This window comes from Chelonia mydas, chromosome 1, assembly GCF_015237465.2.
Source record: "Chelonia mydas isolate rCheMyd1 chromosome 1, rCheMyd1.pri.v2, whole genome shotgun sequence".
Lineage (NCBI taxonomy): Eukaryota > Metazoa > Chordata > Testudines > Cheloniidae > Chelonia > Chelonia mydas.
The window spans coordinates 232,549,894-232,574,990 of NC_057849.1; the positions used below are offsets into that span (position 1 = coordinate 232,549,894).

The window sequence follows — 25,097 nt, forward strand, 5'->3', positions numbered from 1 at the left end:
ACCAAAGCACTTAAATGAAGTCTCAGGTGCATCTGATTAAGGGGATCCCAACAAGCTGCATGGATTACAGGTTATATATACACATGATTGAGAGGGGTTAGATAAGTAAATGTATGTTGTAAAAACATTGTACTGTATGAAGTGTGCATGTGGCCACATTCCAGAAGCCCACCCGATATTCAGAGTCCCAAATCTGATCTAGTGTAGAATACAAAATAGTGGGAGTGTCCTCTGGGTCCTACATATTTCTTTCCTACTCACTATTTTCTGTTTTTATTCATCACTTTATCATAGAGGGCTCCAATGGGCTTTAAATCACGCCCAGAAAGGGCTGACAAACGTCCACTAATCAGAAATGAATTTCAAATTTGAATAGATCTTGATGGAATATTTTTCTATTATTTGCTCAACTATAGTAATAAAGAATCTATTTGTAATAAACAATTAATAGTAGTAACCATATTACTCTCTGTTCCCGTCAGCACTTCCACAATCAGTGTCTATGTAGTTTAAATAGGTTCATGGGCAAAAGGTAAGTTCTGTGCTAGTGCATTTCTTTCTGAACTGAAAGAACAGATTGCTTTGCACTTACCGTCCCATAAAGAATTGGGGCATCGCAATTAGAAATGTTCCAGCTGACATTATTAGGCAACCAACTCCAATTATCTTTGGCCTATGAAGTTTCGCTCCAAAGTAGCTTACAAGAATTATGATTAGGAGATTTCCTTTGAAAAATACAAAAAGGTAACTTGGATTTACAACACATTCATAAGTGAACTACGTGTAAACTACATGCTAAACCATGGCCTATATAACACTTGTTGGGGGTCCACAGAAAGATGGCTGCTCACATGGTGGTGGGTCTCCTTCTTGTTTCCAAATATTTGTGCAAGTGTCCAGGATCAGTTAGGAAGAACATGGGCACCTGTAGAAACAGCTGGAAACGAGGACCTAGCCAGATGCCAGTCATTAGAAAGAGAAGTGGAATGTCAAGCGGAGGAGGGAATGAGGCAGCCAAGTAATAGGACTTCGGGTACCTTAGCCAATATTATATTCCCAGGAGCGCTAAGATTCCACAAAACACAAAACTGAAGGAATTTTGACATAAATCCAAAGGTTTGATGGTAACTTTACATGATGTCATGCTGGAGATCTCCGTGCAGGAGTACCCTTGATCCATTGACCAGTGGAGGCAATATAGGATTTGACCTTTGTATGCTCGCCATTTACCAAGTCACAGAGCTATCCTGGCTGGATTACACAGGAGGGGATCTCACAGTGACAACGCCGGGGGAGAGAGGACTGAACACTGAACACGAAAATTATTGTCTTTTGTCTATTGCTAACACCAGTGCCAAACCCTTTTAACACTGCTTCAAGGTAACCAATAACCTCCATGGTGCATGTCTCTGGGTGGGCTTGCCTAAGGAAAGAATAATACATGGTCTGATATATGCAGCTCGCTAACCACTTAACTACAGAGGTGCCCCCCTGGAATTTTTCCCCATTGTACACACCATCAGTCCCTGTGGAGCCGCTGGCCACAGCTTTCCACTCCCCAGGTCTTTGCCAGGCTCAGCTCCTGCCTCCCAGCATCACACCCCCATCCCTGGGAGGGGGACAGGATGAGGCTGGGCAGGCTCCTTGCAGGAAGCCCTGAGGTAGGACTTGCCTCACCCTGCAGCAGCCACAAGGAGGAGCAGCACTGGCCTCCCCACTGCCCAATGTGCTCACTCAGGTTTGGCCCTGCAGCCCCTCTGTCGTGACAGAGGGAGTGCAGGACCAAACCTGAACTGGCAGTGGGGCAACTGCCAACATTGCCACTCCTCACCACTGCCAATAGTACACTCAGTGCGTACTGTGCATACAACTGTGGGCACCACTGTTGAATTATGTGGATAAGTAAAACATCTGCAGCTCAGGCCACACTATGGGTGAATCAGGCTCAGCCAGAGCCCTGCATTGTGCTATCTAGGGGAATAGTCTATACCCTGGCTATCACATTTCTCACAATAAAATCCCTGTCCATGCTGGTTCAGAAAAACAGTGCTAACAAGAACCATCTCTAAAGCAGCAGTCACCACCACAGTTTCAACCATTATATGGTCAGGGCCATGTTAAGCGCAGTCTCATCACTGTCACACCAAATGTAAACACATATTAAAGGCCACATTTGCTCTTGCCAGATGAATCGTATTTAATTTCAATAGGCCTATGAGATTTGTACGATCATTTGCCACAATGATGGGTGGCATTAGTTTTGTCTGAAAATGAAAGCACCACATACCAATTTCAAAGCTGCCGTCAATAACACCAACCAAAGAAGAAGGGATATCAAATCTTCTTTCTATTTGGGTGATGGTACTTTTTAGATAACTTCCTGACAATGCTTTAGCGAAGTAAACAAAGGATAATGCGCCAAGAAATATCTGTGAGAGAAGTCGATGGTGATTAAGATCATACTATAACAAATATTTTGTTGTATTAATTGAATTAAATGATTTAAAAATACTTTTATTAATTATTATTATGAGTGATTTTTCCTCGTGTTTGTGAAAGGTGCTGGATTGACAATCTTCTGTTTATCCATAGCTCATGGACAGCAGCAGTTCAAATTTCCTTCACTGTCTGGTCCGACAACACCGCTATTATCTCTAGCAGGTGACAACAAAATGACAAAGCAAACCCTGTCTCTAGGGCTAGGGGGATAATTCAGCCTCCTGTAAAAGCAATTAGTGTCAATTCTGATGGGTTTTTTTTCATATGGACACTTAGGGAATAGACTGAGGTGGCAACCCATTTCACATAGGGGACCAGCCATCCAACGATAATAACTTTAAAACCTGAAAGTTGTTCTTACTGAAGTCACTAGAGAATCTGCTACTGTGGAGCAACTTGCAGAATAGGGGCTTTTAAACTACCCCAACCTTGACTGGATGTTAACCAATAAGCATGAGACAAAAGGCGCTGCATCCCTTTATCAAGATCCAGAGCCATCCTCAAACCTTCATATGAAAATGTCCTTTGTAGAACGTTCCTTCCCCCATCAAACCTCCTGTCATATAGTAACTACAGCGTATATATGTTTTTCTCTTATGTCTGCATGATGGGGTATATAAACCCCACACTGGGATAGAAGAGGGTTAAGGAGCAGTTCTAGGCCTCAGGGGTCCCATCCCACTGCACCTGCGGAGCCTGCTCCAGCAGGAGGAGTATAAAACCAAGCCAGACAGCCCAGAAAGGAGGACAGGGATAGCAGGTGGTGGCAGACCTATCTGAGAGCGCCTGAGTAAGGGTACAGTGGGAGCTGTTGCTGCAGATAAGGGGGGTCTGCAAGCAACAAGTACCCAAGGCAGCAGAAGAGGACCAGATTAAAGATCTTTAAGGATTAAAGAACCCTGCACTCTAGCTTTTCTCAGATTGTTTGTGAGAATGTGACCATGCAGTGAGCTGAGAAAGTAAATGGCAGGAAGTGGTCCAGGGAAGTAATCTCAGAGCATGCTTGGGTGCTTGATATTACTGCCTCTCACAGAACCCTGGGTCAGAGCCCTGCAGAGAGGGTGGGCCTGGGCTCCCCTACCAACCAGCAACAAGGATGACATAACCCTTCTGCCTCCTTGAGGTAAGAGAGATAAAGACATTGTAAGCCCTGAAGTAAGGTTGTGAGGTCTTCAGGGACCCGGAGCTGGGCCAGAAACACTTTCTGGGAGGATGTTGGACTTTTACACTTTATTAGACTCTGTTACCCCAGAAAGGGGTGGACTTCAACAGTGACTTAGGAGGAGGGACGAGTTACTATCTGCCAGAAGAGAGACCACCATTGTGCTGGAGTGACAACTGGGCTGGGGACACTAGCGATGGGGGAGAGTTGGGACCTAGCCATTACGTGGTACCATGAATAAGGCCAGTCCTAACACAGACTAGATTTCTGTGTACTGTATCTATTAAATGGAGATTCCCCACATCTCTTTTTTCAGAGCTAGTTATTTTCATTCGGATGCAACCAGCTCCAGAATAGTGTCAAACACTGTGTGGTTTCTAATGGAGGCCACAGGTCGTTTTCTCATTATCAAACAAAGGCTGTGCTTACTGCACTTATATGGCTTTTCTTTGCGTAGGGAAAAACCCATAGCAATGATGCATGTCACAATGTATAACACACACAGAGGGCCACACTTTTCCTGATGCTGTGCATTTTTGACCGTCCTGAGTGCAATTACACAAATTGGGGTAAATCAAGAGCTCCATAGGAACACTTCCTTCCTAATACATAATTTGGTCTACTGATTGTAGAGTTGGTTTTAAAGTTTAATGCAAACTTTCGCATTGCGTTTTTTAATTTCCCAGTGTCACACTTGCATTGCTTCCCAGCACAGGCTGCTACCCACGGAAATCTCCCAAGTGCCTCCTATAATTTAAATAAAACTTTCCCCACTTTCTATGGTATGAACAGTATTTCCCACTAAGAGGGCTTTCAGAAATCTTTCCAAGCAAATAAGCATAACTGTCGTTTTCCTTTATGTGTGCGTTAATGACTTTGGATTTTATATGGTCATGTAAAAACATGAATACGATTTTCAGGGGTGGATGATGGACTTCAAACCTCTTCATTTTCAAACATATTTTGATGTCGGTTTTCTTAAATGTCTTGGAAATACCTAAGAGGGAACCTGACCAGTAGGTAGCAAAAATCCTCCTGGGTTACACTGGCAATGTAAAAATGTCCAGGATGTTCCATCCTTCTCCAGCTCACCGCCAAACAGAGATAAAGGTGGGTATTGACCTCACCATAAATCAGCCGGTGCTTTTTTTAATAAGTAAACCTAAGTGCAAAGTTTGTGAAAGGCTGGCCGTTTACAAAACCAATTTGCCAAATTTCCACATTATTCAAGTTTTCTAGAGATTATCTGCCCCAGCTTTCCAGGCCCGGAAGCATGATAGCAGCAAAATTTCCAAACTGGACTAATTGTTTGAGCTATAATATTAGTGTATTTTGGAGGCAATAAGCTGATTCCTGAGTGGCTGAACTGTGACTGAAGGTTTATTCAATGAGGGAATCCGATTACTGTTGAGCAAACAGAGGGGCAATGATCTTATTGCTATTATAATGCATGTTTAATTAATACAACTTGTTTTTAATTTCTCAGAAACAGTGGCCCAGTTCTCAGCCATCAGTGGATACCTGCGGTAGTAGAGGAGACCAATGGGAATATTCAGGAGTTTATGTTGTCAGAGTTGTCACTTTATTCTGTACAAAATTACCAGAATCATTGTATCACAGAGCAAATGATCTGTTACGGGCTGTTATTTACAGGCTCCAGTGGCATTGAAATCAATGGGACTCTTTCCATGGATATTGGCTCAGCCTGTAACTGGTTACAATGGAAAACCAGAAGAAATAAAGAATGCGAAGGGGAGCAAGAATTAGGCAAAGCCAAAGATGTTCTGATTCAGGCTGTGACCACATATACCTTAGTGAGCTCAACTCACACCACAGCAGAAGCCTATCCCTGGACTGCAGATTGCAAGACAAGACTGGTTGCACTTCTGCTGCCTGCTTGTGCCGGGCTGGGTTTCCCGAGGGAGTTCTGTTCTCGGAGGGTGTCATGATGTGAACGTGTTGGGACATTATCACACTGCCATCCTACATCACAAGTCTGAGGCTGCTGAAGCTAAACTCACAAGAGAGTGCTCTCTCATTCAAGCACAGCAATTTTGGGTGGGCTCAGAATTTGATGGGAACCAAAAAAAACCCCACATTACTGTTGGCATTCAGGGCTCTCTCATTCATAGCACCACAAATCAAAATTCATGTTTGTTCAATCAGTGAAGTGTCTAAAGTAGCAGGAATCATTTTTCAAATTCCAGAAACCTATGTTAATATGGCTGCCAATTAAAAAAAAAAGACATTTACTGACCCCACACTCTGGTACTACAGACATTTTCTTATTCCAGAGGTTCTCAAACTGTGATCCACAGACCACTGGTGGTCCAGTCAGGTGGTCTGCGGATAGTTCCCTCTAAGGTGCGCGCCTGGGTGGCCGCACATGAGAGAATGAAGGGCCACCCACCTACTGAGTGGAGAACCACTGTACTATTCTATTGTTAACTCAGGGAAATACTATGGGCTTGTAAATGTGGGTAAATATTGGTCATGAATAGTGACTAGTGAACACACATTACACGTGAGTCTGAACCATGGACCCAGATCTGAACATCCTCAAAAGTTAAGGAAATTTGAATCAGCATCAGAACTTCATAAATTAGATCCATCTATGCCACTTTTACACTGAACGGGGAAAGGGTAACATTCCAGTGAGAAATATACTCGGGGAAAAAACGCATCCAGCAACAAAACCTTAGCCATTCAATGGTCTGTGCTGTAAAATTCAGAGCTCTTCCTTACCTTTAGACCTCCACAGCATGTTTGTTTCTCCTTGGAAGCAGAAGATTCAGATTTAGATGAAGACCTGTCAATTGGCAGGATTATGGTTTTTGAGAACAACTGAGCATTTTCTTTTGCTGAATTCTCCATGATAATATTCCCTGTCTCTAATCTAGAAGACAACAAGAACATTTTAAAACGGTAAACTAGGGGCTCAGCACTGAAAGCTCATGTCACATAACATTAAAACCTGCAAAACTGCTTCCTATGCAGACAGCAGTTAGAAGTTTATAATCAAAACAGAAATGGGGAGTTAGAAGTTGACTTATGGAAATTTGCAATCAGATTACCTATACAAGTAAGATAAAATTACTATCATACACCATAAACAAACTGTGTTTTCGTTCTCTATCAGTGCTGCATAGATTTGATTTTGCTAGGCATTTGACCAAGCATTTAGTTGACTAAATATTGCTCTAATGATTTCTATGTGAAGTTAAAGGTTTATAGGTAAGCTCATTGTTTTAAGTGCCACCAAGTTTGCTCTACCCCCCCTTGATATCAGTCAATGAGCAACATGAAAAATAATGTGGCTTTAATTCTCGATGATAAAGTTAGCTCCTTTGCCAATTCAGATGGGGCCATAAGTCTCGATGATCTTGTCAACGATTACAGGAAAAAAGCCTGACCTTGTGTCTTGGCAGGTAAATAGAAGGAGGTAGATTAAAAACCAAATATTTTGTTTTCAAATATTAATATAGCCGCAATTCTTAAAACCATGCCTACATACCACTGTGCCTTGTTAATCATTTCAGGCCCTAAATCGGTTTAGGAAATATTTTCAATCTCTTGTGTTCACCTATATAAGCAACCCTTGGTTTCACAGAACAAAAAAGACTGGCCAAAAATAGGGAAATGTTAAAGCTGCCGTTGTTTTATAGAATCATAGGCATGTAGGGCTGGAAGGGACCTTGAGAAGTCATTGAGTCCCGCCCACAGTGTTATGGCAGGTTCAAGTAAACCTAGACCATCCCTGACAGGTGTTTGTCTAACCTGTTCTTAAACCTTCAATGACGGGGATTTCACAACCTGCCTTGGAAGCCTATCCCGGTGCTTAACTACCCTTATACTTAGAAGTTTTTTCTTAATATCTAACCTAAAGCTGTTTTACCGAAGATGAAGCCCAGTCCTACCTTCAGGGGACATGGAGAACAACTGATCACTATCCCATTTAGAACAGCCCCTAACACATTTGAAGACTATTCTGAGGTGCCTCCCCCAGGCTTCTTTTCTCAAGACTAAACAAGCCCAGTTTTTTTAGCCTTTCATTATAGGCCAGGTTTTCAAAAGCGTTTATCTTTTTTGTTGATCTCCTCTGTCCACACCTATCCTAAAGTGTGGTGCTCAGAATTGGACACAGTATGCCCGCTGAGGCCTCACCTCTACCTAGCTGTGCAGGACAATTACCTCCCATGTCTTACATATGATGCTTCTCTTGTAAGTACCCCCACAATAGTTGCCTTTTTCACAGCTGCATCATATTTTTGACTCATATTCAATTTGTGATCCACTATAATCCCTATACCTTTTCAGCAGTATTACCACCAAGCCAGTTATTCCCCATTTTGTAGTTGTGCATTTGATTCTTCCTTCCTAAGTGAAGTGCTTTGCACTTGTATATATTGAATTTCATCTTGTTGAATTCAGACCAATTTTCCAATTTGTCAAGGTCATTTAATTCTCATCCTGTCTGCCAAAGTGCATGCAGCCCCTCCCAGCTTCGTGCCATCTGCAAATTTTATAAGCATGCTCTCCACTCCATTATCCAAGTTGTTAATGAAAATATTGAATATTATCGGATCCAGAACTGATTCCACTAGCTATACCTTCCCAGTTTGACAGCGAACCATCGATAACCACTCTTTGAGTGCAGTCTTTCAACCAGCTGAGCACTTACTTTACAGTAATTTAATCTGGCCCACATTTTCCTAGTTTGTTTATGAGAATGTCAAAAGCTTTACCAAGAAAAATTACACGTACTGCTCCCCTCAATTCACTAGGCTAGTAACCCTGTCAAAGAAGGAAACTTGGTTGGTTTGGCATGATTTTTTCTTGACAAGTCCATGCTGGCAATTCCTTATAACCCTATTATCTTCTAGGTGCTTATGAACTGACTGATTATTAATTTGTTCCATATGTAGATGTAGAGATGTAGATTTAAGTTACAAATCGTCACAACTTTCCAGGGCATCTGTGGAATAAGTGGTTGTCTCTCTGGAAACTTAGGTGCCAATCACATGTAGTGTTAGTCTTAACCATATTTAACTAGAAGTACAACTTTATGCAAATATTTGCCTAATGAATGGATGGAGCCTTTCACTCTATCTGGAGTCTCAACCAGATAGAAGGAGGCCATGAATGAGAAGTAGTATACTTCCATTGAGAGCATTCCATCATGCCAGTGGAAATAACAGCTGATGACCTGTGTTCACGTGACAGGGTATTGAACTTTGTCACCCTGACCAAAGCCTGAGTAGGGCTTGGAAAAGAAGTTTATTTTCATGCCAGCACTCCTGTGTATCAGACAGGAAAGCTGGTTCTGTGATTAGGGCACTAGCCTGGGACTCTGGGTTCAATTCCTGCTTTGCCACAAACTTACTGTGTGACTTTGGGCAAGTCAGGCCATGTCTACACATAGGCACTGTAGCTATGCCAGCATAACCCTGTAGCATAGACACAGCCTACAGTGATGGAATGGGTTTCCTGTTGCTATAGGAAATCCATCTCCCCCATCAATGGAGGCCTTCTTCCATCAACCGACCTCCATCTACACCAGGGGTTAGTTTGTCATATCTACGACGCTCATGGGGTGTGGATTTTTCATACCCCTGAGCACAGTAGCTTTGTCAGCCTACATGTTAAGTATGGACTTAAACCTCTCTGTGTAATAGGAAAGATAGCACATCCCTAGCTCACACGGTGTTGTGAGGAGAAACATTATACAGAGTGAGGTGCTCAAACACTATGGTGATGGGGGGCATATAAGCATATGTGATACATAGTACACCAGGGGTGGGCAAACTACAGCCCGGGGCCTGCATTCGGCCCTCGAGCTCCCGTTGGGGAGCAGGGTCCTGCTCCAGCACTCCTGTCAGTAAGTGGGGTCGGAGGCTTGGCCTGCTCTGCGAGTGCTGTGACTCCGCACAGCTCCTGGAAGCAGCAGCATGTCCCCCATCCAGCTCCTACACATAGGGGCAGCCAGGAGGCTCCACACACTGCCTCCGCCCCAAGCACCACCTCCACAGCTCCCATTGGCTGGGAACTGCAGACAGTGGGAGCTGTGGAGGCGGTGCTGGGGGCGGAGGCAGTGTGTGGAGCCTCCTGGCCACATCTCCGTGTACAAACTGGAGGGGGGACATGTGCCTGCTTCCAGGAGCTGCCTGAGGTAAGCGCCAACTGGAGCCTGACCCCCTCCTGTGCTCCAACCCCCGGCCCCAGCCATGATCTCCCTCCCAGCCTCTGAACCCCTTGGTCCCAGCCCGGAGCACCCTCCTGCACCCCCAACCTCTCATCCCTAGCCCCACCCCAGAGCCCGCACTCCCAGCCGGAGCTCCACCCCCCTCCACCCCCCAAACCCCTCCCCCAGCCCAGAGCCTCCTCCCACACCCTGAACCCCTAATTTCTGGCTTCACCCCAGAGCCCACACCCCCCAGCTGGAGCCCTCACCCCCTCCCACACCCCAACCCCCAATTTCATGAGCATTCATGGCCCACCATACAATTTCCATACCCAGATGTGGCCCTCAGGCCAAAAAGTTTGCCCACCCCTGTAGTACACGGTGTCGGAACTAAACAACCTTTAGAGCACATGAAGCCTCTTGAGTCCCCCAGTCTGGAAGGGGATCTGGCAGAGAGCTACAGCTCTACCATGTTCTCCTGGAAGCAAGAGGTAATGAACAGAAATAAAAGAGGGTGAAGTCCTCCTCACTGCTACAAGAGGCACAGAAGATCTGCAACCTATATTCCAGAGCGACCGTGAAGGGGACTGCATTCTGATAGACACAATCACTGAGAAATTTCAATAATACTCTGATCTCTTGGGATAGGCACATTTTCTAAGAACCTGCTCCCAGATGAGACAACTGAGCGTTATTCTCTGAACATAGGTATTAAAGATAAGAGTTAAGATTTTTAACTCTTAAAATGAGTTAAGATATGGACTAATTAAAGACTAAATTACCTGTGGAATAACTGAGTATCACTGGCATCAGTGAGCACTGTTACAGGGCACCTATTGTACGGGAGTGAATGTATGTAAGAGTGCCCAAATACTAAGCCAACGGGTGCTTTAGCAATGTGTGTAACAATAAAGTAATGATAAGACACCAAATGCATTTTGCTTGTGAATGATCAGAAAAGCCATCAAACCATTAGGCCTTAATTTCAGTCTCTGGTAAGGAAAGGCCAAGCCTGGAATAGGAGTGTAGGCCCATTAACTATATCACCTGGAGAAGCTTTCACAACAACTTGCCAATCTGTGTTTCTCTCCAGCCAGTACTATCCATGCCTCGCTTTAGGAGTATCACAATAATCCCACATTAAAAATAAAAGATAACAGTAATGACACAAATTACTAGTGGGAAGATATTTACGTTGTCTTTTTCATTACTGTATAGACCCAAACACTTGAATAACAACCTCGGACCGAGGCCTGATTACATGACTGTTTTGGATGACAATGACAATGACTCAGAACTTGGTGTGCAGCAGTCCAGATCTGCAAAACTACATCAAATTCTATTTTGTTGTACATTTTATTTCTGGTATTTTTACATTTAAAAGTACAAAGCAAGGGAAGTTAAGCATTACATTGAATAACTCCTTCCTCTAGAAATATATTGGGTCCTGATGTAACATTGAATTCAAGCCCTGTGTATTTCATATGGATATATATTTTGCAGGATATCTCCTGTCCATCTGAGGGCAACATCATCAACATCGTTCTTAGTTTTCCTCAGTACTTATTCAGGCAAAATTTCCAGTCAGTGGAAGTTTATCTGAATAAGGAATGAGGGAAAATGGAGATGTATGTGCATGCGTATATATATACGCACACATACACACACACCCCACGGTACAAAGATTAAAAAAAAAAAACAGGCTATAAGGCAAGATCAACCCCTCATACCTTCATGCTACAAAAACATAACACTTTCCACTGTATATCAGTAACAATTATTTGCAGTATAAATATTAAAATAAGTTTTCATTTTGAAACCAAAAAGACTATATAAACCTTGAAACTAAGGCACTATGCAATCTGAAATATTAATTTTTCAAAACAAATCACAAAACATTGTATGGCGTGGGTTAGTGAACCATAAACTGATTTGGGGTGATCTGATACAACACAGTTCTTTAATGGTAACTGACAGTTGCTTAGACTTCTAGCAGAAGACAAAAACAACAAGTTTCAACTGTGGAATCATTAAAACTACACTACAGTATATCATAAAAACAGAGATAAATAGGTATACACACAATTTTATAAATAGTCATAGCTTTGTACAACCATACACTTGTAGAATTTTACTACTCTTTATGAAAGAAAATAATCTAATATGTAAAATATAATCCTCTGACATTAAGACACACATTAAAATGGGTGAAATTACATTCTAACCCACTCCTTGATATTTCTTAGATAAACATATAATGCATGTATTCATTATCTCTGTATAGAATTTTCATTTTTTCAAGTGAATCTCTTATCTGGAACAACAGAATATAATCCATACATAGTCTTACCTACCAGTAGTTTACACTACCCCTACAATCTTCCAAAATACTGTTTGTATATTCTGTGACAGTTAAGGTATTTGGTCCCTGAGATGTAGGCAGTAGATAGTGTTCTCCAAATATACACCAAGTAAGTGTGACTACCTGACTGCCTTCAGAAGCACTTTTACTAGTGTTGATTTATCTTTCTCTGAGGCTGAATCATGTTTCATAATCATAATTACTATCAACAGCGCCACTTGGAATTTATATAGCACTTTAACATCTTTCAAATGGCATAAAGACATTAACTATTAATCACTGCCGTTTCCTTGAATTTGGTTTTTTTTAGCAGTTCTGAGTCATTTGGGGGCCATTTACTAGGGACTGAAAAAGGGTAGGAAATAGAAATCAACTAGCTATTGAAGTGGGCACCAAAAACTACATAGTGTTCTTTTTTTTTCTGTTTTACCAAATTCTTCTCTTACGTATAGCTGATCAACCCAATAGCTTCAAGGAAGGGGTACGGGCATAAGGGAAAGCAGGGGCTGGTTCTGATGATGTAATAATGACAATTTTTAAACAACTATCCCCACAATAGAAGAGCCTCTCTCAGGGAAGGCTCTGGGAATAATATAGAAGACACCAAACTAGGACCTTTTGGGTTCTACTGAGATAGATGGTGGGTTTTTTTGTTTTGTTGTTGTTGTTGGTCTTTCATATCTTTTACCACAGTTATGGCAAATCAGGAACAGCACAAACCAATGGCATTTTGCCTTAAAATTGCCGTCAGTGGGACTATTTACATAAATAAAGCAGATGGAATGTGGCCCTCTCAGATATTCGAAGGAAAACAAAAGACTATAGATGAATAGATTGAAGTGAAAAAAACTCTTCCACTTTTAATTAATCGTTTTGTGATTGAAACAGCCTGTTGAGCTTGGCTCAGCAGCAGGGCAGCTGTGTCTTAGACATATATAGATGACTGATATTCTGTTTAATGGAGTTCCTGGCCACGGTACCCAGCAATCTCGCTTCCCTCCCCAAGAGGGAGGAGGTTAAAGCACTCACCCTCCTATTTTCACATTTCTCCCTCCAGCTGTCCAGGGTGCTGGAACCCTTCTTCCTGAAGAGCAGAGAAATAGCACCCCTGCTCACCAATTTATGACACAACATTTGCATTACCTCTGCTTCCTCACACTCAGCACTATATCCCACACACAGCTGGTGGGGATACAGTGCTGCACCCTGCTGTATGGTCTGAAAAAGTGTGTGTGTGTTTACATGTGTGGAGAGGGTTGAGCAGACCAGACAATTCCCCAACTACCCCTGAAGAGACACTTATTTCACCCTTCCAGCTCCAGTCCTTGACAAACCCTTTCCCTCCCACAGGATCCCTGAAGGTGCATCTAATTTGGCAATCAACTCCCTCTCAGATTTATTACCATCCAACATCGAAGGGAATTAACTGGACTGGGGGGAAAAAGGGGGAGGGACTGTGCAGTTAAAAATATGAGCCCACCAGCCTGTGAAAAATGGATCTCAAGAAAGAAGAGAATTAAAACCATATCTTACCTGGCAGTAGCAATCCCAAAGGATGGTGTCTACCAATTTACAGTAGGTGAGTCCACACACACACAAACACACACACACACAGAGCCCAGCCTGGAAGTGGCAAAAGTTTGAGGGAAAACCTCCTCTTACAAGCTACTCAGCCCAGAGAAGGTAGATCTTACACTGGAGGTAGAGAGAGTGAGAAACATAGGGGGTGGGTAAAATGCTGTCTTTTGTTCTGCTTGAGGAATCTCTGTGTTTGTCTCCCCCGCCCCCATCCCCCCACCTTGTCATTTCCCCCCCTTTCTTCCCTCCTATAGATTGCAGGACACTAATCACACTGCCAAAGCGAAGACCATGGGTGCTATGATCTCAAATCCTGGAAGAGCAGTTAACCCCCTCCATCCCCTTGGGATATTTTTCTTTGCAACTTGATAATTCTTTTTTTAAAATTTAGTCCTGATCTTCTTAATTGCATGTTCCCAAGAAATAAAAGACTTTTGGGGGGGGGGGACGACTTGACAAAAGAGGAAAGAGTGGGGGCTGTAGGGAAGAAAGGGTACTCACAAAGCTTTCTCTTTCTATCCAGAGATTCTTTTACGTCAGCAGTTCTTGGTGGTGGTGATTTGCATCTGAACCTTTGAGACCATAGAATTTTAAAATATGCCCTGCTTCCCCAGAAGCAGAGTCCCCTCATACATGTACCAGGAGGGAGGGATGCATTAAAGTGACAGAAACTAATTTCATACGAGCTCCCCCTTTCTTAAAACTTTGAAAGCTGGCAGTGGACCTTTGCCAAAGGTAAGGAAACTTGTTCAACACGGGAGCTTCTGAAACCTTCCCCTCTGCTCCAGCCCTGTATTTTACTGATCTCTAGGTTTTGCATGTTTAAATGGCTGCATGAATTCATACAAACATGTTATATTAAAGAGGGTGATTAGTTGCAAGTGCAACCACTGGGATTGTGAGTGGTTATAAATCCAGCACGTTCCACTAACTTGTGAGATTTAATTAGACGAACATTGGAAGGTATTACTGTAAATTCTTCTTCCTCCCCCCTGCCCCAAAAGGGTATGTCGCTATGGTAGCTAAAACCTCAGTGACACCGGAATTGGTGCCGAGCCAAATACAGGGCCTTGGTGCATATTTCTACTTTATTTGATTTAATATGAATTTTTATCTGCTCCTTAATTATATCTCCATTTTTGAGTCGTTAATGTGGTTGGACTTTTATTATGCCAGCGCACAAATCACATTTTGTACCGAGGCGTGCCTTATGCTCTGGTTTTGTGGTTTTTAGAAATTCAGAACTATCTCCTCCTCCCTTTTCGGAGCAGTCTCAGGGTGCCTAAAAGTCCATCGGAATCAGTTATTATGAGAATCAGGATCATTCCGAGAAAGGCCTACAATCTGTTTCCTCCTTCTGTCTGGAGAAACAGAGCCTTGCCCTGCCTATCCAGCCTTTAACCTTATCACAAGGTCAACTCCCACCTTCACTCCAATGAGGCAGACCTCAGCCCCCTGAGTCTCTCCCCCATGCTGCTCCATCGAGTGGGTGAAGTTCCTATTCAAAATCCATTAAGCCACCACCTGATCCTCTGTTGAGTCACTCCTCCAAGCTCCCATAATGCATACAGGAGACTGCAGCCTGGCAACAGCTAGGCAGGTGCTAAGCTGTGATTACTGATCCTCATTCCCTATGAATTGCCAACATTTTCTTTTTGTTACCCTGTCATCTCCACAACCCCCCACCTCGACCCACTGGCTTGACTCATCAACCTCTTATGTCTTGTCTTTTATACTCTGAGCTCTTTCAGGCAGGCACTGACATTTGCTGTATGCTTGTTCAGAACCTAGAACAATGGGGCCCCAAACTGATGGGACCTTAAGCGCTGACACATTAGAAGTGTTAAATAATAACATCATTATCACCAAACAATTCCTGCACAACAAATCTCTTGACTCACCATCCGTAATGTATTCAGCACTTCTCTACACCTAAGGCTAGGCAGTTTTACCTCAATATTAATTTAATTTGACTTAAATACCACAGGAGAAATAAACCAAGCTGCTATACAAAAGTTACCCACCTATTGTGTTTTGGATACTCAAACACAAGGTTGAGGGCTTAATCTTGCAGCTCTTACTCATGGGATAAATGCAGGGCCTTGCAGCAGATTTCTACATGACTAGATCTAGTACAAATTATTATCCATTGAGAACTGACCTCAAGAAGATTGAAATCATCATTCATCACTGCCAGCTGGCCCTTTTTGGACAAAGTCTCTGCATACAGAGCGCTGAAAATCAGACTTGAGGTCAGGACAGGACACTGCCCAGTCATGGACTGGCAGTAGCCATGCATTTACCTGCAATTAACCTGGCTATACCAGCTCAGTAATAACCCTGAGGAACACCTTGAATAAAACCATACAGTGTTGTTATGGGCACTCGGTGGTACAGATCTCTGCCATTATATGATTGTTGTTATCCATTCCTCAATTACTTCTCCACTGTGTGTTGATAATGCAATTGGAGTATTACACTGTATGCAGGTCACATTTTGTACCTCAACATGCCTTATTTCCAAATTTCTAAAAGCACAAAAACAAGTATTTATTTCCCTCTCTCCTCCCATTCTCAGTCAGGCCCCAAATGTGTGGATACTCATAACAAATTCAGAGTGCTAAACAATTATAACACAAAAGACATGTTCAGTGGGCCAAATCCTGCTGGACAACTCTTGTGTATAGGGCAAGCAGAATTTGGCCCTGAACACACACAAGGCTCTCAGCCTACCGTGAACAGAACCTACGTACACTGGGCCTGGTTCTCCACTGTTACATCATTGTAACTGCATTAAAAAAGTCAGTGTTACATTAGCACAGAATGACGTAACAGAGAATCAGGCCTTCTGTATTTAGTCCATATTTACCCTCTTTGCTGGGTTTTGACTTTAGTAGTAATTCAAACAACAAAAAATGTAAAACTCAGTAGAACATTTCTCCCTAAACTTGGCTTTTCCTAGAATTTCCTTGCCAAGACCTAGTTCTCTCTACCCAGAGAATCACTCCCATCTCCCTTTATATAGAGAGTTAAAGAATCAGTCAAAATCTCCCTATAGGGTTCCAGTAGAAAAATCTCACACCCTGTTACAGGCCAATTGTAATGTTATTTGAGAAATAGTTACATCTATGTCCACTTTAAGGCCCCCTTATACTGCCAGAGCCTAAGAGTAAACAAGACTCAGACCCTCACTATTATTCAATGGACCAATTCCTGTCAGAGAGAAAGACAAGTTTTCAAGTTTACACAGAGCTCTTCTTCAGATCTGGGAAATGTACTCAGAGTATCACAGCTAAACACAGTGTGGAATAGGTTGTTTAGAATAAATAGTTAAGACGTATTTCAAGAGACCATTTAAGGTGAAGTGGCCCGTTAACACCTCCCAAGTCATGGGGCGTGGAACTAGTGTGTTATAGATTATTGTAATAAGCCATAAATCCAGTGTCTCTACTCTATTCAGTCCATAGTTTTCAGTATCTAGCAAAGTTATGAATTTAACTTCCTAGGCTCATCTTTTGACAGTGTTGTGCAGGTTTCCTTTGAAGATGAGGACTGAGAGGTCAGGTATAGAGTGACTGCATTGTGAAAAGGATTCACCCACAGGTGACTGGTGTTTTTGTTTTTTCTCATTTTTCTGCGTGTTCATTCGAGAGCATAGTTGTTATTGGGGCATTTAGTGCACTGGATGAGATACACCACGTGTTGTGATAGGCATGTGTAGGACCCATAGAACTTAGTATGGTAACACAGCACACCTTTCAACATATGGCGACCTACAAGAATTCTTCCACTGACTTTGTCTAAAAGAATTCTTTCACAATGACAACGACGACACCACCACAATTACCATGTCCTCGCAGCCAGTCATAAAAAAAAAAGAATCATCTGACACTACACTCACAGTGGGTGAAACCACATTCTTGATCACTACATTGACTACTTCAGGAAAAAGAATTGACTGTGAAATCCTTAACAAATGTCACATCCACCACTATCTCTACACTGCTAAGAGGACAGCTATACAGTCCCTGAAACAGAACCGACAAATAGTGATCCAATGAGCAGACAAAAGGGGCGCCATCATGGTCCTTAACTGTGATGACGACATTAACCAGACCAACTGACAACTCTCCAACATCATCTATTATAAAGAACAAAAAAAAAAGAAGACACCACATCACAATTTACCCCGGTAAATGAGGATACCATTAAATCCTTCCCCAAACAACTCTAAGAGAAATTCTATAACATCTTCCCTCCATAACCCCACCCTATGGAGCTTGTATACACTTTTCGAGATACATAAGCAAGGGAATCCAGGCAGACCCATCATATCTGGTCACGACACTCTTACAGAAGCAATATCAGGACTAACAGAAACCATCCTCACAAAGAGCCAGCCTCCTTCAGGACACAACCGACTTGCTCCAGAAACTCTGCAACATTAACAACCTCCCTCAGAACTCCATCCTTGCAGCCATGGATGTCACCTCCCTATACACCAACATCCCTCTCAACGACAGCATCGCTCACTGCCTGCCACAAATATTTACAAGATAATGAATGACCCTTAGCTATCCATCCCAAATATATCCACAGACTCATCCACTTCATCCTTACCCCTCACATTTTCGTATTCAACAAAAACACACTTTGTCTAAACCATGGGAATAGCCATGGTTAGTAGGATGGCTCCCCAGTATACCAACTTCTTTATGGACCACCTTGAAGAAGAATTTCTGGACAAATACACCACAAAACCAATTATAAACCAATGAGATACAAGCAATCGTATTTTTGTCCTCTGGTGAGATGACCTAAACTCTATCTCTCATAGATTTCCACCACAATTTCAAACCCCATCCCCCATCTATTAAAGTCTCTATAGAATACGCCCACACTATCATCAACATCCAAACACAATGATCAGCTACAACAATGAAATCCTACAGACTGCTATATTCAAGGAACACATGGATCACTATACCTACCTTCACAGATCCAGTAACTACCCCAAACACACCAAGAAATCTGCTATCTACGGCAGGCACTCAGATACAATAGAATACTCTCTGAGGAGAAAGTCTGGGATATACATCTTACTACACTTAACAAGGACAATCCACCATAAAAGTAGATCACATCCTGGAATGGAACACCCAAATACCCTGAAAGAACCTGCTTCTATACAGAAATAAACCCCCTCTGATAGCACACCTGATACTGGCATCCATACAGAATATCATTAAACAGTTACAACCCATAGTTGATGGGGATCGTATCCTGAAAAAAAATCTGTCCTGAACCCCCTCTTTTGACCAAAAGACAACCCCACAACCTCTCCAACTTCATCATCAGAAGCAAGCTCCACACCGACCAGGATACACAATTCAAAGCAGCACCAGACTCTGCCGGAACAACAGATGCAAAACCTGTAGATGTATATCCACTGCTACAATGCTCAACACTGTCCATCACACATCTTTCAATATCCATGGGTCCTTCACATGCCCATCACAACATGTGGTGTACCTCATCCAGTGTACTAAATGTCCCAACAACATCTAAGTGGGTGAAACGAGACAATCACTACACTTTCAAATGAACTCACACAGAAAAATGATAAAAGACAAAAACTCTTCACAAAGTGATCACTCTATATTTGACCTCAGCCCTCATTCTCAAAGGAAACCTGTCCAATACCTTCAAAAGGAGTCTAGGAGCTTAAATTCATAACTTTGATAGATACGAAAAACCATGGCTGAATAGAGACACTGGATTTATGGCTTATTACAATAATCTATAACCCACTAAACCATCCCCCCATTGAGCAGAGAATTGTTATCAGGCCATTTCACCTTGAATAGTCCCTTGAAATATGTATTAACTATTTATGCCAGACAATCTGTTCCACCTCATGATTTGCTGTGACACCCTGATTGCATTTCCCAGACCTGAAGAAGAGCCCTGTGTAGCTCAAAAGTTTGCCTCTTGAACCTACAGAGGTTGGTCCAATAAAATATATTGTCTCTCTTCTTGCTGACATGTTCCATTGGAAGGCTATAGAATAGGCCAAGTATTACTTAGTTATTTATTATTATTAACAAATACCTCTAAGGCTACAAATTCTGGCCCACCTCTGAGACATGCTACATTAATCTCCTCCTCCAACAGAGGCGACATGGTGATGGTCTGCCCTGAGCTCCTCTCTTGGAGCTGGATCTCCCACATGACAGCATACAGCACTATCCAATAAGCCAACCCAAGTGAACTCATTTGGAAACTCGATAGACAATTAACTAACTCTAAGAAAAGGTTTTGTGGTCCAACCATCCTAAAAGAAATGGCTTATTTATATATTTGCTGGCTATAATTGAAAGAAAGCATTTAAGAAGGAAGCAGAATAAAGCATCTGGCTAAAGTTAGTTACTGGAGGTCTTCGGTTTCCATGTCTTTACATTCTTGCTTTGTATTAGCCACAGGAAATTAGAATCCAGACCACCTCTATTTCTAAAGCTAAGGGTTAAATTAATTACATTGACTAAAACTAATTTAGCCTCAGTGAATAACTTTTTTTTTGGTGATTTGACAGCCACAAGCATAATCTAGCTGCATACAATTCTCAGTGCTTTAATGGCAAAGCCTTTTTGTGGGTCAATCTCTAAAAACCTCAAACAACAACAAGTCTCTGAGACAAAGCTCCAGTGAACTGGCTGCTCCCTTTTCCAGCCTATTGCATAAGCCCCAAGAGCTGAACTTTTAAACATTGCGCCTCTTCTAAGATTTTGCAAAATAAATACACCTTGGCCCAAGCCTGTTGGCTACATAAAAGGCATTTTGTTAAAACATATTGTGATAGCGTTACATAAAGCATAAGGGCTTTGCTTGCAAAGATTAACTTAACACTGACAAATCTTACTAAAGAGACCAAAAAAGTTGTAAGGAAAACTATTGTTGATTTTGTTCAATGGGGAAAAAAGAATGGGTATTTTTTTAAAAATATAAATGTTAACAGGAGCATTGTTGACCTTTTTAGCCTCAAAATTTGACCACTTTAAAATTGCTATAATCCGGTGAAGAATGTGTTCCAGATTCTTACTACTACTTTGGAAAGAAAATCCACATGAAGAAAAAAAATCATTCTGTACAATGAAGACCTCAATGGCTTAGCCTTTAACACATAGCTAAATAGTTCCATCCCCCCTTATTTTATGTATTACACTAGTGCCTTAAATGCTTCACCCAAGGTCAGGGACCTGTTGTGCTAGGCACCACATATGCATATAAGAAAAGACTGTCACTGCACTGAAGAGCTTGTAGTCCAAAGCCCTGAGACTGCAGTGAGCTCCTGGATCTACACAGAGCTCAGTACAAGAGCAAGGCCTATGTATACAAGCAAAACAAAAGGTTGGAAAAAATAAGCATTAGCCCCATTTTAAGGATGGAGAATTGAGGCAAAGAGGTTTGCTGAAGGTCACGCAGGAAAGTCTGAGTCTCTGCTATTTCTATGGATTTATTATTTTTTAAATACCCATTTTTCTTTTCTTTTTATTAAAATGCAATCTATTCTTAAAGAAAGTAAATCCAACAATTTCCAAGAATTAAAACACAAACAAAGCCCGCTAACTTTCGAGTGTGACATACCTTAAACAACGTCCATGTGAACTCCTCACTGCTGCAGCAAAAAATAAGAAGCAGCAAATTTGCCTCTGTGGCTAAAGAATAGAGGGATTCAGGGCCTGCTTTGGTGGTGCATTTTACTTTTGAGGATGGAGTTTTTCCTGAGTAAGGATGTCAGAGTGTAGCCCCTAGGAACAGCAGTGGGTGAAAGGAGACAAGAACATGCAATAAAGTCACTCCGGTTGTCTTGGTGCCCCAAAGAGATGGTTGTTGGCTTGGTTTCCATAGAAATGTTCCCATCATTGTTAGCACCACATCAGACTGATTCCAGCTTTTCAGATCTTTAATAGCCTTCCAGGAGTACTAAGAATGAGTTCTAAACACAATGATCAGGACGCACTAAATATTAACTGCAGAACTGATCCACGCCCTAGACACATCACTGACTTTGTAATAAATTCCCCAAGGGATTTGAATGAATTATCTTGGAGGGCATTTGAGTGATAATCGAAGGTTTATGAAACCACTAGTAGGGGGTGCTGTCTAGCGCGGCGAAGAGAACTCTGGGCATGGCACATACAGCACTCTTGCGCTGTAGACCATATTGGGTTCCTCTATTCCAGCAGTTCTCAAACTGGGGGTTGGGACCCCAAAGGGGGTCATGACCCCGTGTTAATGGGGTCGCCGGGCTGGCTTCGACTTGCTAGGGTCTGAGGCCGAAGCTGAAGCCCGAGCACCACCGCCTGGGGGCCGATGCCCGAGGGCTTTAGCCCTGGGGACGGGGACTCAGATTACAGACCCCCTGCCCGGGACTGAAGCCATTGAGCTTCGGCTTTGGTGCCCCCACCTGTGGCTTGGGCTGGCTCAGGCTTCGGTCCCCCTCCTGGGGTCATGTAGTAATTTTTATTGTCGAAAGGGGGTTGTGATGCAATGTGGTTTGAGAACCCCTGCTCTATTCAGCTTTGAGCATCATACTCCAGCAAGGAATTAGATAAGGGATGCACAGGAGACAACCAGAATGGTAAGTGGGCAAGGAGGCTTTCCTTGAGAAGAAAGGCTAAGAAAAAGAAATCACAGTTAGAGAGAGGGTTTGACTGAAATTGTCAAGATTAAAAAAAAGAGGCAAGTGAGAGCAATAGCTCACATTTATATTGCAAAGGATCCCAGTGAACCCCTTTACCTACGATCGAAATGCAGCTGCCGCTGGGGTAGAATGCAATGGCTGTTTAAGAGAACACAGCAATGCAACACTACAGCTGAGAGCAGGAGGAATTGTCTATCGGTTGAAACTATGGGTAAAATGTTAATGTGTCAAAATATAAAAATGCAAATTGGAATTTGGCCAGGACACCAGAGGTTAACACCCTAACCTTAGAAAAAAATCCCATTGGACTTTTTGTAATGCATATAAATGTTTTGAACTGGCTTTAAACCCAATGATGTTTGTCTAAAAATATGGAAAGAAAATGGATCAAGAATTTAAAAGGAAAATTTATTACACAGTCGGTGTTGAACTGTGGCATGCCATGCCTATGGCAGCCACAATAACAAACAGCTACCAAGCAAAAGAGAACTACAGGAGGTAGCTTAACAGAAAAAATATATTGTAATCAAGTTAGACAGAAGGCATGTGTATAAAACCAGGCCACGTGAGCCCAGCTTTGTAAAAATAGTTGGGCTTTGCTGCACTCAGCACTGCAACCCCTAACTGATTTTGGAGCCCAAGTGTCATTTTCTGAAGGCATTTAGTCTCTGAGTGCAGCAATGTCTAAATATATTTTAAAAGCTGGGGCCTTTCTGCCCAGCATTTCTTGACCCAAAATAAGCAGCTGATTAGCTAGACCTTTATCGACATCAAACTTCTGAGCTTTTACAAGCTTGCTCAACCTGGAATATTTAGGGGGTACAGTCATTAATTTAGGTTAGACATAATGGGTCCAACAGTTTAAATTTAAGGTAGGGGGGAGGGGGGACACTAGTTCACTTGAGCTCATGTGCTCATTCATTAAGAGAACCTTCAAAAGTACCCTGATGTGGTTATTTGGCTGCTCAATCAAGTCCTGCGCTGACTGCCGCTTTGGTTCTCTCAAGAGCAATGTTCACATGTACAATATTTGGTTTGGGACAGTGGACTTTCTGTCTTCAGAGGCCTCCTTCATTGAGATGAGCTATTCTGTTAAAGTAATGGCTGTCAGTGACGTAGGATTGGAATTATATTTTCCGCTGATTATTTTCTAAATGAAGAAGAAATCCCAGGCTTCCCAACAGCAGAACTAGCAGTCTTCAAAGTCACTTTTTGCACCGTTACCATCTTGTTTCCAATGTCTGTTTTGTGCTGTACTGATAAAATTATAGCCCAAACTAAAAAACTTTTTTTTTTAAAAGCATCCGCTCGCTGGGTGTTCTTTTTTTAGTAAAAGAAAAAAAATCTAAGTGGTTTCAGGCAAGTGGATTTGCCTGTGTAATTGAGCGTCAGCTGAACACTCTGGAAATTGCTACATTTAATTGAGCTGGCGCTATCTGTGCGTCATGGCCTCATTTGTTTTCCCAGGTTAGTAGAAGCAGCATGTTCGTGTGTGGTCTCACTAACTGATTGGCTGCCTCTCTATATATTTTATTGCTCATCTCTTTTCATGAGAACCTCTTGCTATGTGAAGAGATCCAGAGTGTTTTAATATCTCAAACAAGAAGTGCGCTTTTATTCTGATAGCATAGTCATTGTGATGAAGAGTTTTTAATTAAAAGGCTTTTTTATACCCTCATGTTGTGTACTTTGCACAATTCTCTCAGTGCTCAAAGCAGTGGAACGTACTGATTACACGTTGGGGATAGACTGAAAAGGGATTCATTAGCTATCTTTGTATTGGAATAGATTTTTACTCATCTTTCAAATTGGACTTGACTAACGTCTCCCTGACCCCACCTTTTTGGGGTGTTCAAAAATCTAAACCTCGATCCAGATCCAAACTAGCAAGTGAGCCTCCCTCCTTTCCCTGGGCTGGGCGAAAATTTCAGATCCAAAAATACCAGAACTTTAGGGAGTTCAAAAACTTGATCCAAATTCTGCAATTTATGCCCATAATTATGCCCAAAAGTTGTAAAGGAGTTGGCTGAAGAGTTCTCTAGATCTTTGATGTTAATTGTTAATAATCTTGGAAAAATGGGAATATTTTAGATGACAGAGAAATTAATGTTATACAGATTAAAAATAAAATATGTGACCAAGGAAATTATAGACTGATACAAAACCTGGACAAAATAATGGAATGATTGATACCAAATTCCGTTAATAAAAGAATGAGAGGATGCCAAACAATATGGTTTCAACAAATAGGTTAAAAAAACTTGATATCATTCTTTGGCAAGATTACAAGTGTGGTTTATAAAGGTAACTGTGTTGAAATAATGTACCTGAATTTTTGTAAGGCATTTGGCTCAGTACTGTACAACATCCTTATTAAAAGTAGCATATAAAAATCAATATGGTCCTTATTAAGTGGATTTAAAACTAATAATTCTCAAAATATAATTTTCAATGGAGAATCATTGAATAGGGATATTTCTGGTGAGGAATTGCATAGATTGCTTCTTAGCCAAAAGCTATTACATATTTTTTTTTCACTGACCTGGAAGAAAGTATAAAATCATGGCTGGTAAAATTGACGAGGCCAGGTCACTGATGCACAGCAGTCTGA

General features: G+C 42.0%; 1 protein-coding gene across 5 annotated transcripts in view; it reads right to left on the minus strand.

The window, feature by feature from the left end:
* LOC102937536 (solute carrier organic anion transporter family member 1C1) overlaps window positions 1–13,904 on the minus strand; it is a 46,133-nt gene extending 32,229 nt beyond the window's left edge. For 2 of the 5 annotated variants that reach the window (XM_043538940.1, XM_037915973.2), the window contains exons 1-4: window positions 13,738–13,904; window positions 6,407–6,557; window positions 2,288–2,429; window positions 593–725 (exon numbers count right to left, since the gene is read on the minus strand). In XM_043538940.1, coding sequence (XP_043394875.1) covers window positions 593–725; window positions 2,288–2,429; window positions 6,407–6,535 — 404 coding nt within the window. In that variant the 5' untranslated portion in view covers window positions 6,536–6,557; window positions 13,738–13,904. Of the gene's footprint in view, window positions 1–592; window positions 726–2,287; window positions 2,430–6,406; window positions 6,558–13,737 lie in introns of those variants that run through there. The other 3 variants (XM_037915962.2, XM_037915978.2, XM_037915967.1) reach the window with 3 other exon arrangements.
* Between the last annotated feature and the right edge of the window lie 11,193 nt (window positions 13,905–25,097).